Here is a 13,848-nt window from a genome sequence, read left to right on the forward strand (position 1 = left end):
GAAAGGGTAGTTGTAAAACAACTAACTGATCATCTGCAGAGGAATGGTCTATTTGAAGAGTTTCAGTCAGGTTTTAGAATTCATCATAGTACAGAAACAGCATTAGTGAAGGTTACAAATGATCTTCTTATGGCCTCAGACAGTGGACTCATCTCTGTGCTTGTTCTGTTAGACCTCAGTGCTGCTTTTGATACTGTTGACAATAAAATTTTATTACAGAGATTAGAGCATGCCATAGGTATTAAAGGCACTGCGCTGCGGTGGTTTGAATCATATTTATCTAATAGATTACAATTTGTTCATGTAAATGGGGAATCTTCTTCACAGACTAAGGTTAATTATGGAGTTCCACAAGGTTCTGTGCTAGGACCAATTTTATTCACTTTATACATGTTTCCCTTAGGCAGTATTATTAGACAGCATTGCTTAAATTTTCATTGTTACGCAGATGATACCCAGCTTTATCTATCCATGAAGCCAGAGGACACACACACCAATTAGCTAAACTGCAGGATTGTCTTACAGACATAAAGACATGGATGACCTCTAATTTCCTGCTTTTAAACTCAGATAAAACTGAAGTTATTGTACTTGGCCCCACAAATCTTAGAAACATGGTGTCTAACCAGATCCTTACTCTGGATGGCATTACCCTGACCTCTAGTAATACTGTGAGAAATCTTGGAGTCATTTTTGATCAGGATATGTCATTCAAAGCACATATTAAACAAATATGTAGGACTGCTTTTTTGCATTTACGCAATATCTCTAAAATTAGAAAGGTCTTGTCTGAGTGATGCTGAAAAACGAATTCATGCATTTATTTCCTCTAGGCTGGACTATTGTAATTCATTATTATCAGGTTGTCCTAAAAGTTCCCTGAAAAGCCTTCAGTTAATTCAAAATGCTGCAGCTAGAGTACTAACGGGGACTAGAAGGAGAGAGCATATCTCTTCATTGGCTTCCTGTTAATTCTAGAATAGAATTTAAAATTCTTCTTCTTACTTATAAGGTTTTGAATAATCAGGTCCCATCTTATCTTAGGGACCTCATAGGGCTGGATCAGGTGACCCTGAACCATCCCTTAGTTATGCTGCTATAGACTTAGACTGCTGGGGGGTTCCCGTGATGCACTGAGTGTTTCTTTCTCTTTTTGCTCTGTATGCACCACTCTGCATTTAATCATTAGTGATTGATCTCTGCTCCCCTCCACAGCATGTCTTTTTCCTGGTTCTCTCCCTCAGCCCCAACCAGTCCCAGCAGAAGACTGCCCCTCCCTGAGCCTGGTTCTGTTGGAGGTTTCTTCCTGTTAAAAGGGAGTTTTTCCTTTCCACTGTCGCCAAGTGCTTGCTCACAGGGGGTCGTTTTGACCGTTGGGGTTTTTACGTAATTATTGTATGGCCTTGCCTTACAATATAAAGCGCCTTGGGGCAACTGTTTGTTGTGATTTGGCGCTATATAAATAAAATTGATTGATTGATTGATACACAATATCACCATTTCCCTCAAATATTGTTCACAAATCAGTCTAAATCTGTGATAGTGAGCGCTTCTCCTTTGCTGAGATAATCCATCCCACCTCACAGGTGTGCCATATCAAGATGCTGATTAGACACCATGATTAGTGCACAGGTGTGCCTTAGACTGTCCACAATAAAAGGCCACTCTGAAAGGTGCAGTTTTATCACACAGCACAATGCCACAGATGTCACAAGATTTGAGGGAGCGTGCAATTGGCATGCTGACAGCAGGAATGTCAACCAGAGCTGTTGCTCGTGTATTGAATGTTCATTTCTCTACCATAAGCCGTCTCCAAAGGCGTTTCAGAGAATTTGGCAGTACATCCAACCAGCCTCACAACCGCAGACCACGTGTAACCACACCAGCCCAGGACTTCCACATCCAGCATGTTCACCTCCAAGATCGTCTGAGACCAGCCACTCGGACGGCTGCTGAAACAATCAGTTTGCATAACCAAAGAAGTTCTGCACAAACTGTCAGAAACCGTCTCAGGGAAGCTCATCTGCATGCTCGTCGTCCTCATCGGGGTCTCGACCTGACTCCAGTTCGTCGTCGTAACCGACTTGAGTGGGCAAATGCTCACATTCGCTGGCATTTGGCACGTTGGAGAGGTGTTCTCTTCACGGATGAATCCCGGTTCACACTGTCCAGGGCAGATGGCAGACAGCGTGTGTGGCGTCATGTGGGTGAGCGGTTTTCTGATGTCAGTGTTGTGGATCGAGTGGCCCATGGTGGCGGTGGGGTTATGGTATGGGCAGGCGTCTGTTATGGACGAAGAACACAGGTGCATTTTATTGATGGCATTTTGAATGCACAGAGATACCGTGATGAGATCCTGAGGCCCATTGTTGTGCCATACATCCAAGAACATCACCTCATGTTGCAGCAGGATAATGCACAGCCCCATGTTGCAAGGATCTGTACACAATTCTTGGAAGCTGAAAATGTCCCAGTTCTTGCATGGCCGGCATACTCACCGGACATGTCACCCATTGAGCATGTTTGGGATGCTCTGGACTGGCGTATACAACAGTGTGTACCAGTTCCTGCCAATATCCAGCAACTTCGCACAGCCATTGAAGAGGAGTGGACCAACATTCCACAGGCCACAATTGACAACCTGATCAACTCTATGCGAAGGAGATGTGTTGCACTGCATGAGGCAAATGGTGGTCACACCAGATACTGACTGGTATCCCCCCCAATAAAACAAAACTGCACCTTTCAGAGTGGCCTTTTATTGTGGGCAGTCTAAGGCACACCTGTGCACTAATCATGGTGTCTAATCAGCATCTTGATATGGCACACCTGTGAGGTGGGATGGATTATCTCAGCAAAGGAGAAGTGCTCACTATCACAGATTTAGACTGGTTTGTGAACAATATTTGAGGGAAATGATGATATTGTGTATGTGGAAAAAGTTTTAGATCTTTGAGTTCATCTCATTCAAAATGGGAACAAAACCAAGTGTTGCATTTATATTTTGTTGAGTGTGTGTATGTATATATATATATATATATATATATATATATATATATATATAACTGACTTTCTTCATCAAAATGGTAAAATTAGTCTGGGGTCAAGCAGATAAGGACATCTTCCTGCCTGTGACACTGAGAGGTGAGACACGGACGGAAGTGTGGGAGAGTGAGTGTGAGATGCTGTCAGTGGAGAGAGAGATGGAAGAGGAGGAATCCCATGCTCCCTCACTCCCACGCCGTTGCTGTTTGCTGGTACTTCAGGCTGCAGCAGTGAGATTTTCCTCCCTGTCTCTCCTCAGAGAAACATCATTTGGATTTGTCTTCTTCATTTTCTGTGGGGACAGCAGTTCTCTCCAGAAGAGAATCTCTATCAAAATCATTTTTCTCTCTCTCTCTCTTTTCGCTGCATGTCGTCACAGGTAGAGAAGCCTGTTGAACAGAATCGATGAGGACTTGGACTGTAAACGTCGTCACTTTTTAATGGGGATGTTTGACTTGCTGCTGGAACTATGACCTTGATGTTCCTCACACTGGATTAAGGAGCATCACTAATCTCCATTTCTTTTCATGCTCACTCTCTTTTCCTATGATGCTCGCCAGAATCTTCATTCCCAAGAAGCACCGACAGCGCTTTGACGAGTCCGTCTCCCAGAACGTGATCAACAAGCTCTGCCGCAGTAAGAGCATCAGCGAGCCGCAGGGTCGAATACGACGGAGCCGGAGCGAGGATCACTCCGACCGCCGCCACGGGTCCAAGCGAGCCAGCTCAGTACCCCGGGATGGAGGAGAACCCAGAGGGAAGGGCGAGGCGGACAGAGACAGGGGCTTCAGGAAATCCGTCTCTGGAATACCAACACATCCTGCTATTGGACCTAATCAGAGGTGAGGACACGTTTGGGACACACGGCCACCAGTTTGGTGTGAGATGTGCCTGTTCACTGGAATTCAGACGTCCAACAGGTTCATCTCAAAACAAATAACACAGCTGTGAAGGATTCCTGTCATAATTTGGACATTTTCCACTAAAGATTTCATGTAAAACTGTCAAAAGTCACTTTTTGTGTCATTTTGAAGCTGCGTTGGGAAACTGAACGTTGTTCACACGCGCAGCTTATGTCCTCACCTGTCCACAGCCGTTTAACCCGTGTCCTGTTTATTCTCCACCCACTAACCTGCTGGTTACATGGCTGTTTAATTAATAGCACCACAGTGGGCTTAGTGTGGGATTGCAGGGATGGTTAAACACTCCTCCGCTGATCTACGTAACTCGTGAAGATCCGTCTGTGCGGCTGAATGTGTCAACTACTATCAAATGTTTAGTAAGAAGATGCAGAGGATTGTGGTTACAAAAACAGATTACATCACAGCTGAGAGCTGCACGTTTTGCTGCAGCCTAGCATGAACCCCTCTGGAGCGTCGTGTCTTTACATTCTGTCCATCATGTTACAGAAGACCTGTCTGAAAGCCAATTGCCAGCGTTTCCCCACCAAAAAGTATTTTTGTTACACCGGAACCACATTTTTATTCAGATTCATCTCAAAAATTTCTAGTCAGTATCACAATAAATATTCCTGAACATTTAAAAAATAAATAAATTCATGTAATATTTCCTGACAAATGAATATAAATGAGGAAAAGAAAAAGCCCTGTTGCCATGTTAAAGCTTAAAAAAAGGATCCCAGAACTGCACCTTGAGCCAGATCTGCCCCCCCCAAATGAAATATGTTCTTCCTTGTCCTATGTTCCGCCCATGTGCCACGTTTGTCTCGTCGATGCGAAATTCGAATGAAAATGTCTCCTGCTTACCTGCAATAAAAATCAGGCTCTATGTAATAATTCTGAAACGTTTGTTCTTTAATCTTGACATGAAAGACAATTTCTACAACATGAAGTAAAAGGAATAAAAATCTGAAATTAACGATTTTAATTTCAGTTAAGTTGGGAGAAAAAAATCTGACTTTTCCCATATTTCTGCCATTGTCACATTTTAGAATAAGAGCTAAATGATGACAAACTAGAACATTAAAATTAATAAATCCTCACATTTGAAGCTTTTGACTTAACCACAGTTTATGTTTATAGTTTGTTTATATTTAAATTTAACTGTAAAGAGGTTAATGCATAAGTAGCATGTTGCTCGTGGGGATCCATCGGCTCTAGATTGGGTAGCGTTTATAAAATAGGTAGCTGACATTTTTCAAGGGTGGTAATAAATTGTGCAATTTATGCAAAGTCAAATGTTCTATGCTAGAAGTGTGTTTTTCTGTGCTACGATCCGTCTCGATTATCTCTCTCTGCTTCAACCTGAAATTGATCAACATGGTCTGGTTAAAACAAAAACTTTTTTTTTCTTTTTTTTTTTTGCTCAAAATTTTAAGTGACATGTAGAATAAAGTGATTTTATTAAACTGTAACTATAAGTTTAAGATTATATTACTTATTGTTTCTGATGGGAGTGGTTATTACATGTGATTACTTCATGTACCATTGGAAATTTGACAATCAGACAAAACGGTAAAATGGATATTTGCGACCGTAATCCAGCATTAACGTCCGCAAAGCATCAGACACAAGGGGGTTGTTCCCATTCTAATCCAGTTCCAACGTTTGCACTGTTTATTTTTCTGTAAGGTGTCAAAGGGCGTGGTCGGCTCGTCAGAGTTTACCGTAGCAACAGCGTCTTCATGCCAAACTAGAAATTTTGTGAGCTGACCCAGAGATTTCTCCATCTCATCAACTGCACTGTATCAGAATCTACATCAGTACTTTCGTATGGTATCTTAAATTCACACATTTCGGCATCATCGTCACTCCACCAGTTTCTCTCGCTCTCAGCGCCATTATTGACACCTGCGTAGGAACGCAGTCAGGGCACGAAGTAATACATCAAATCTGAAATGGTCAAATATTTTGCCGCCGTCAGCGCGATATTTTATGGTCTGAAATCTCACACGATTAACCAATCAAATTTGTGGAACAAATGTAATTGGAATTCCCTATTTTTAGACTTTTGAATGCAACAGAACAAAATCATCACTTTTACAGCCAGATGGATTTAGAAAAGTCCTGATGGATAGAACAAAGTTTCTAAATCACTGAATATGTCGAGGAGTTCAGTTAAATTTATTATTAAGAAAACTGAATATATGAAGGACAGTAAGTCTGACTGTGGTCTTCCCAAACACGAAGCCTTACAGATGGTTTTGTGATGTTTTCGAGGTGAAAGTATTTCAATATCTTTCTTCCTTCATCTCTTTCTGTTGACTACGACATAATGCACAGCTTGTGAGCTCTTTTAACCGGTTCAATGTTGTTGGAAATGTTCTGTTTAAAGGAAACGTCATGTTCACAGTGATGGATACATATAGTGACAGAGACTGACAGATGGTCAGTTTTAATCTTTGAAATGTGTAATTGTGTCTGTGAGAGAGGCGGAGCGCCAGTCACGGTTTTCTAAACACAGTGGTGTTGAAGCGGCTGCACGATCTCGCTGCTTCCTGTTCTGGACACGATAACTGATACAATCATGTAAAAATTTGGAGTGCAGCTGATGGAAGGGGCTTGAACCACAGACACTTTGATTGTTTTTACTCAGGTGTGCTCCTGCCTGATGCTGCACTGCCCCCTCACCACACATACACACACATACACACATACACACACATAGACACACAGAGCACTTAATTTCCATTTAGCTCATCTTGCATAACACCCTGGAACGGTGACTATCTGTTCGCCGTCCCCTCTTTTCCTCTTTTATGTTGTTTGCCCACGTTTACATTTTGAGGCAGTTTTTTTCCGTTCACCATTTCCATGGCAACACACAGTGTGGATAGACAGCACTAAGCGTGCCGTCTCATCATTGATGTCGTGGGAGGTTGCATCGTGTATTCGGCTGGTGAGGTGAATGAGATCGTGTCACCAACAAAGGTAAAATGTCAACACTTTCTCCATGTTGAGTTACACCATTAAATAGTTTTTATTTACAATGGAAGGTGATTGAATGAAATGTGGGAGGATCTGTGGAGTGACGCAGGTGCTATAAATGGCATTTTACATACTAATACAGCAGCCAACAACTATTGTCTAGGTACAGAGGGTGAAGCAACACTCCCTCTGTGCTCTTAGATTTTCTGTCCCCTTGTCACTCGGGTTGCACATGCACATTCGGTGCATGAGACTTCCACATGTCTGCATTTAGAGAGTCCTGCCCTGTGAAAACGCTGGCCTTTCCCGCATTTATAAAGACACAGTTGTACTCCCCACTGACGAAGCAGCCAGTGGTTTTCCAGAAAAATACGTCCAAGAAACCACATTTAGAGGTTGCAAAGCCTCTAACAAGAACGCAGTGGGACTAGAATCCATATACATCTGACTTTTCCTCACACAGAGGGCTGTTAGATCTGTGAAAACAATACAACTGCGTTTTGTTCTGCTTATTGTGGATGGGAGGATGGAGGGTTGAGAAGGAGTGGCCAAGGAGAGAACCCTTGTGTACATCCTGAAGTGTTTAGTAATTGTAACATCTATTAACAGAAAAATCATTCATATCATCCGTGAAGCTAAACTGGTTAATAAAATCACCATATCAAAAAAAAAAAAAGAAGCTTGCAATTATCAGTGTCATGTCTTCTTCACTGTGTCACACTCCAAACCAGAGAAGGTCCTGAGCGCAAGAGTGAGTGGGTTTGTACATCCCAGCCAGCTTGTTGTAGACAGTAACTCAGAAAGGAATGAAGAACATCATCTTGTACACCCCCAACTAAGTAATTCAAGATCGGCGATACTGGCCTCGTATTTATTTGATATTGATCTGATATCAAGTAAATACGGGACCAGTATTGCAGATACCGATACTGATACTTTTTAATAATGAAGATGGAGGTATCGAGCTGATATGAAGTAAATACAAGGCCAGTATCACCGATACCGATACTGGCCCTGTATTTACTTGATATTGATCTAATATCAAGTAAATACAGGGCCAGTATCAGTGATATGATACTTTTTAATAATGAAGATGGAGATATTGACCTGATAGTAAGTCCCTTTGGCTGCTCCCTTGTTTGCACTCGGGGTCGCCACAGCAAATCCAAGGTGGATCTGCATGTTGAATTGGCAGAGGTTTTACGCCGGATGCGCCAGTATCGCCGATACAGATACTGATACTTTTTAATAATGAAGATGGAGATATCAATCTGATATGAAGTAAATCAGGGGTGGCCAAGTTCGGTCCTTGAGAGCCACCTTCCTGACACTCTTAGTTGTCTCCCTGCTCCAACACACTTGAATCCCATGAAAGGCTCATTAAAAGTCTGCTAACGAGTCTTTCATTGGATTCAGGTGTGTTGGAGCAGGGAGACAACTAAGAGTGTCAGGAAGGTGACTCTCGAGGACCGAACTTGGCCACCCCTGAAGTAAATAATACAGGGCCAGTATCGCCGATACTGATACTGGCCCTGTATTTACTTCATATCAGATCGATACCAAATCTTGCAGTATCACACACCACTACTTATCCCTACTAATCTCTGGTTTGACATGTGGCGTATCACATAAAGCGCTTTGCAATTCATAATTTTAATAAAGTTTGTCTGTTTCCCATCAAACAGTCATAGTTTTGACAATGAGATCCAAAAGAAAGAGATGTAGCTTACTTTTGAAAAATGATTTCTGATTTCTCCTCCTCCTTTCTCAGGCTTGTCCGCATCTACAGGGGGAAGAAGAACTTCGGCTTCACCTTGCGAGGTCACGCCCCTGTTTCCATCGACTCTGTTATCCCAGGTATGGCTAAGAACACCTGCGCGTGTCCGTGCGGCGTGCTGGGTGTCAGCTGTCATGGGTGGGTGGATGAGTTTTACGTAGGCGAGTTAGTTGCGATGCCGGAGGTGTAGGTGTGACTCTGACTGTGGTTTTGTTTGACTCACCAATGAAGTGGTCAGAGGGTAACTCTGCAGGAACACACACTTTTGTTTTTTAAAAAATATTTAACAGCCCGTGAATGTTTTGTAAGTGAAATCTGGGTATTTATCACAGGTTTTTATGTGGTTATAAAAGTTCTCTGAATATTCTTCTTAATGTTTTTTTAAATTAGTGTTTATCGTGATGCTACTCAGTTGTACAGCCACAGCAGCCTGAAATATTAAAGTCGTCATCATGCAGCATAAATCCTGTACTGTGCTAAAGTCTGAAACTCAAACGAGTTTTCTGCATGAATTTTATTTATTTTTTAAATAATAGTTTGTCAATAAGTAGTAGTAGTAAATAAGTAGTATGTCAATAAAATATCCAAGTTATCATCTATATTATATGTATAATAGTAATAATAAAAATAATAAAGTTTTTAATGGATAATTATAAGTTATTTATGATTCTACACAGACAGACATGAGGTAATAATCAATAACTAATGAATTGATCAAAATGATTTTCACTCTGGATGCTTGATTTAGTATCTGCTGGTCAGTATCAGCAGGTTCCATGCCAGATACTGATACTGGGACCTTTAGTATCTGCTGATAACAATTGGAAAACAAATAATCTGTTAATAAATACATTTGTCTGGACGTACAGTACTTTTTTAACCCTAACAATCTAACAAAACATAAACTCAAACTATGTAATGAATATTCTACAGAAAACATACATAACCCACAACATGACTCCGGTATTCCCCCGATATCCGATCCAGTAATTTTGGCCAATATTGGACAGATACTGATCCTAAATATTGGGTGTGTGCCCCCTGCCTAAGATTTTTAAAACGTTTCTGTATCTTGCTGATGTAATGATTAAAAGCAAATCACCAAATACTTTACAGCTGTGACTCAAAATGAATGATTGGGTTTTTGTTGTTGTTTTTTGGGGGGAATGATAATTTTCCTTTACAGGAGCTCTTAAAAGTTTTTTGTATGTTCAGGTCAATCTGATTACTTTTTTTTTGGCTCTGATATACCAAGCAAAACTTTTAGCATAATAGTAAAAAACAACCGATCAAGTGATCAGTATTGATTTTAGACGGTGATTCCTTGAATGCATCAAGAACTCTTCAGGACTTCTGTTTTCGTGCACTTTTGGGACATTTCTAGACACTTCAGTTGTGTCGTTGTGGTGCTCGTTGACCAACCTTAGACAGGTAGAAGAGGGGTTTTTTTTTTTGTTCCGGATGTAAACGTACCGTTGTGGGGTTTTGCCAGAGTCCTTGTTAAGTGGGGAGGCGTGCGGGAGTGTGTGTGTGTGTGTGTGTGTGTGTGTTTGTTGATGACAGCACTGTTCCGCCCACCATCCTCTCCCACCATGTGAGCCGGCTGACTCAGCGGGCCGTATGGAGGCTGATATTAGGATAGTGAGGGCGGACTTAATGTCTCTCGTCGTGATTTAGAGCAGATCTGTTTTCTTGATGGGTGTCCTCTGTTAGACAAGTCCTGCTTGTGTTTTTTTTTTCCCCAGAAAATAAATCAGGCAAAAGTGCTGAGATGGCAACATCAGCTGGTGAAGGCGCTGAGATCCGATCCAGCCGGGAATTGTTGTGACAGCACAGCTGCCTTATGTAACAGGAATCTGCACGGAAATCATCTGTTTACTTGTGGCCTTTATTGGAGTCATAGACAGATTGACAGCGTTGGCATCAGCCCCCATCTGAACGTGTTCCACAAACCTCGCCAGCCGCTGAGGCTGTGTCAGAGCTTTGTTTGAATTTCTGATTATTGTTTGAATTTCTGCCATCAGACAGTCCTGCTGAAGAATGTGGCCTGAAACCGGGCGACCGGATCCTCTTCCTGAATGGACTGGACATGAGGTCTGTTTTCACATTTGCAGTCACATGTTTGTCAAATGCTTTTGCCCAAAGTGAATTACAAGTTTGTACTCGAACAAAAGACACAAAAAAATCGGCAAGTTTTCTGTTCTTGTTGAAGTAGTTTCATCGGACAAGAACACTAAAAGCTGTTTATGAGTACGTTGAAAGGTTTTGTGGCCCTTTGAGGTTTTACACTTAAATTTTTTTAACATAAAAAAATAATAATTCAGGCACACACACATATATAGGTATGTGTGTGTCTGCTTTTGACTGGCCTGTTGCCTAGCAACAGAAAAACCCCAATGCACACACATACATCTTTACATTGTCTAAACTATGAACCTATCATCTATAAACCTGGACTGTCAGAGGCAAAGTATCTATAAACTCTCACAGCGTGACATCGCACAACTCCAATGCTATATTATTATAAGAATAATAAATAATGTTACAGACTCTGCGTGATTGGTCAACGTCAAAACTCTGTCAGAAAGGCTTAAGGAACACCACCAACCGCCAGGGAGCCACAGCCCATACTTTGGGGACTCACTTCTCTACAACATAACACAAATTAAATAAAAAATATCAAAGAGTAGGAAGTTCTCAAAAACTGAGTGATCTTGAAAAACAGAAACTGAGGGAAGCCACCAAGACACCGAGATCAAGATACAGATGTTGATTCTGCACCTTTTGTTTTTGATTTGCATGGTGGGACATTTTTTCAGGCAGTCGTCTCTAAAACATATTGAATAGATTAATCAGAAGAAGTCATTCAGTATTGATACTGATCAGGATTTGGACGGGAGATTTTACATACTTATCAAGTTTCTCAAAGTGTTTATGCACACTTTACACACATTTTGATGTTAATCACAGACTGGATGTAGATATTTTATTGGTTTTATTTGACATTACGATGGTTCAAAATCAGAGACGCTGCTGTCGGTGAAACCCGTCAAACACGCAGCGTGTGAGATGATCAATAATAAAACATGCAAATCTGTATCTGTGAAAGCAGAATTTAAATGTTGCACGATGACTTGTAGCTGCAGTGCAAGTGGATGAAGGACCGTGGACACCGTCCAACAGAGGCAGAAACAAAACAAAGACGAGATACGTGGGAGGAATCATGCGTAAACAAAATAACGCTTTATTTATATCAGTGGATCATCCTTTTGGCGCCGTCCCTCCTCTCAGATCGTTGAAAACTTTAATAAAGAAAAACAGTTCTTTTTAATGCTGCCCATTTTTGTCATTTCTCCTCTTCAGCATCACGGGCTCATCCGTCTCAGTCAGTGTGTCCTAAATTCTGCAGGATAACTCTCAAGCTCTCTATGACCTCTTTCGCTGTGTTCAACAGCTTCACAGCACATTCATTCATTCATCCATCCATTCAGTATGTCTTTATCATGATTTAAAAGGTAAAGCAGTGATCACGTCATGCTGTTCTGCATTTTCAAACGATTGTACAGTTTAATTTCTGAATTCCAGAATTATAATCACTGACTATTTTATAAACCTGTTTTTGAACTTATGATTATACGAGGGCTGTCAATAAAGTATAGGTCCTTTTTTTTTTTTTTTTCAAAAACTATATGGATTTCATTCATATGTTTTTACGTCAGACATGCTTGAACCCTCGTGTGCATGCGTGAGTTTTTCCACGCCTGTCGGTGATGTCATTCGCCTGTGAGAACTCCTTGTGGGAGGAGTCGTCCAGCCCCTCGTCGGAATTCCTTTGTCTGAGAAGTTGCTGAGAGACTGGTGCTTTGTTTGATCAAAATTTTTTTTAAACCTGTGAGACACATCGAAGTGGACACGGTTCGAAAAATTAAGCTGGTTTTCGGTGAAAATTTTAATGGCTGATGAGAGATTTTGAGGTGATACTGTCGCTTTAAGGACTTCCCACGGTGTGAGACGTCGCGCAGCGCTCTCAGGCGCCATCATCAGCCTGTTTCAAGCTGAAAACCTCCACATTTCAGGCTCTATTGATCCAGGACATCGTGAGAGAACAGAGAAGTTTCAGAAGAAGTCGGTTTCAGCATTTTATCCGGATATTCCACTGTTAAAGGAGATTTTTTTTTAATGAAAGACGTGTGGACGGGTCCGCACGTCGGGATGCAGCCGGCACGGTGCAGCGGAACAGGAAAAACACCTCCGTGTTGATAACCATTTGTAAAATCCAGGCGGCTTTTGATGGCTTTCAGTGGAGTGAGTATATGAGAAATTGTTTAACAGCTGGACATGTTCCAACTTGTCCTTAAGGCTTCCAACGGAGGTGTTTTTCCTGTGGCGGAGCGTCGCAGCGGCTGCGAGCCAACGTTGCAATCCGCCCGCACGTCTTTCATTAAAAAAAATCTCCTTTAACGGTGGAATATCCAGATAAAATGCTGAAACCGACTTCTTCTGAAACTTCTCTGTTCTCTCACGACGTCCTGGATCAATAGAGCCTGAAATGTGGAGGTTTTCAGCTTGAAACAGGCTGACGACGGCGCCTGAGAGCGCTGCGCGACGTCTCACACCGTGGGAAGTCCTTAAAGCGACAGTATCACCTCAAAATCTCTCATCAGCCATTAAAATTTTCACTGAAAACCAGCTTAATTTTTCGAACCATGTCCACTTCGATGTGTCTCACAGGTTTAGAAAAAATTTTGATCAAAGCGCCAGTCTCTCAGCAACTTCTCAGACAAAGGAATTCCGACGAGGGGCTGGACGACTCCTCCCACAAGGAGTTCTCACAGGCGAATGACGTCACCGACAGGCGTGGAAAAACTCACGCATGCGCACGAGGGTTCAAGCATGTCTGACGTAAAAAACATATGAATGAAATCCATATAGTTTTTGAAAAAAATAAAAAGGACCTATACTTTATGGACAGACCTCGTATAATGATTTTGTGATCACTCAAACCCTGTGACACCTGCTTAAAACAAATATTCTTTCAATGAGAGGAAAACATTAAAGTGACCCACTTTTTAGTTGATGTATAAAACAGCGCCCCCCAGAGGGCCCTGGAGGCCTCAGCTTCAGCATCACCACAATGAA

The 13,848-nt window shown here is 41.7% G+C and overlaps 1 protein-coding gene across 1 annotated transcript in view; it reads left to right on the forward strand.

The window, feature by feature from the left end:
- Positions 1–13,848, forward strand: part of grid2ipb (glutamate receptor, ionotropic, delta 2 (Grid2) interacting protein, b) — a 48,832-nt gene that overhangs the window by 18,904 nt on the left and 16,080 nt on the right. Inside the window, 3 exon segments of the mRNA XM_034193544.1 lie at positions 3,606–3,887; positions 8,704–8,789; positions 10,734–10,803. Of these exon segments, the coding sequence (XP_034049435.1) occupies positions 3,606–3,887; positions 8,704–8,789; positions 10,734–10,803 (438 nt within the window).

The sequence above is a fragment of the Thalassophryne amazonica genome, chromosome 18, assembly GCF_902500255.1.
Source record: "Thalassophryne amazonica chromosome 18, fThaAma1.1, whole genome shotgun sequence".
Taxonomy (NCBI): Eukaryota; Metazoa; Chordata; class Actinopteri; order Batrachoidiformes; family Batrachoididae; genus Thalassophryne; species Thalassophryne amazonica.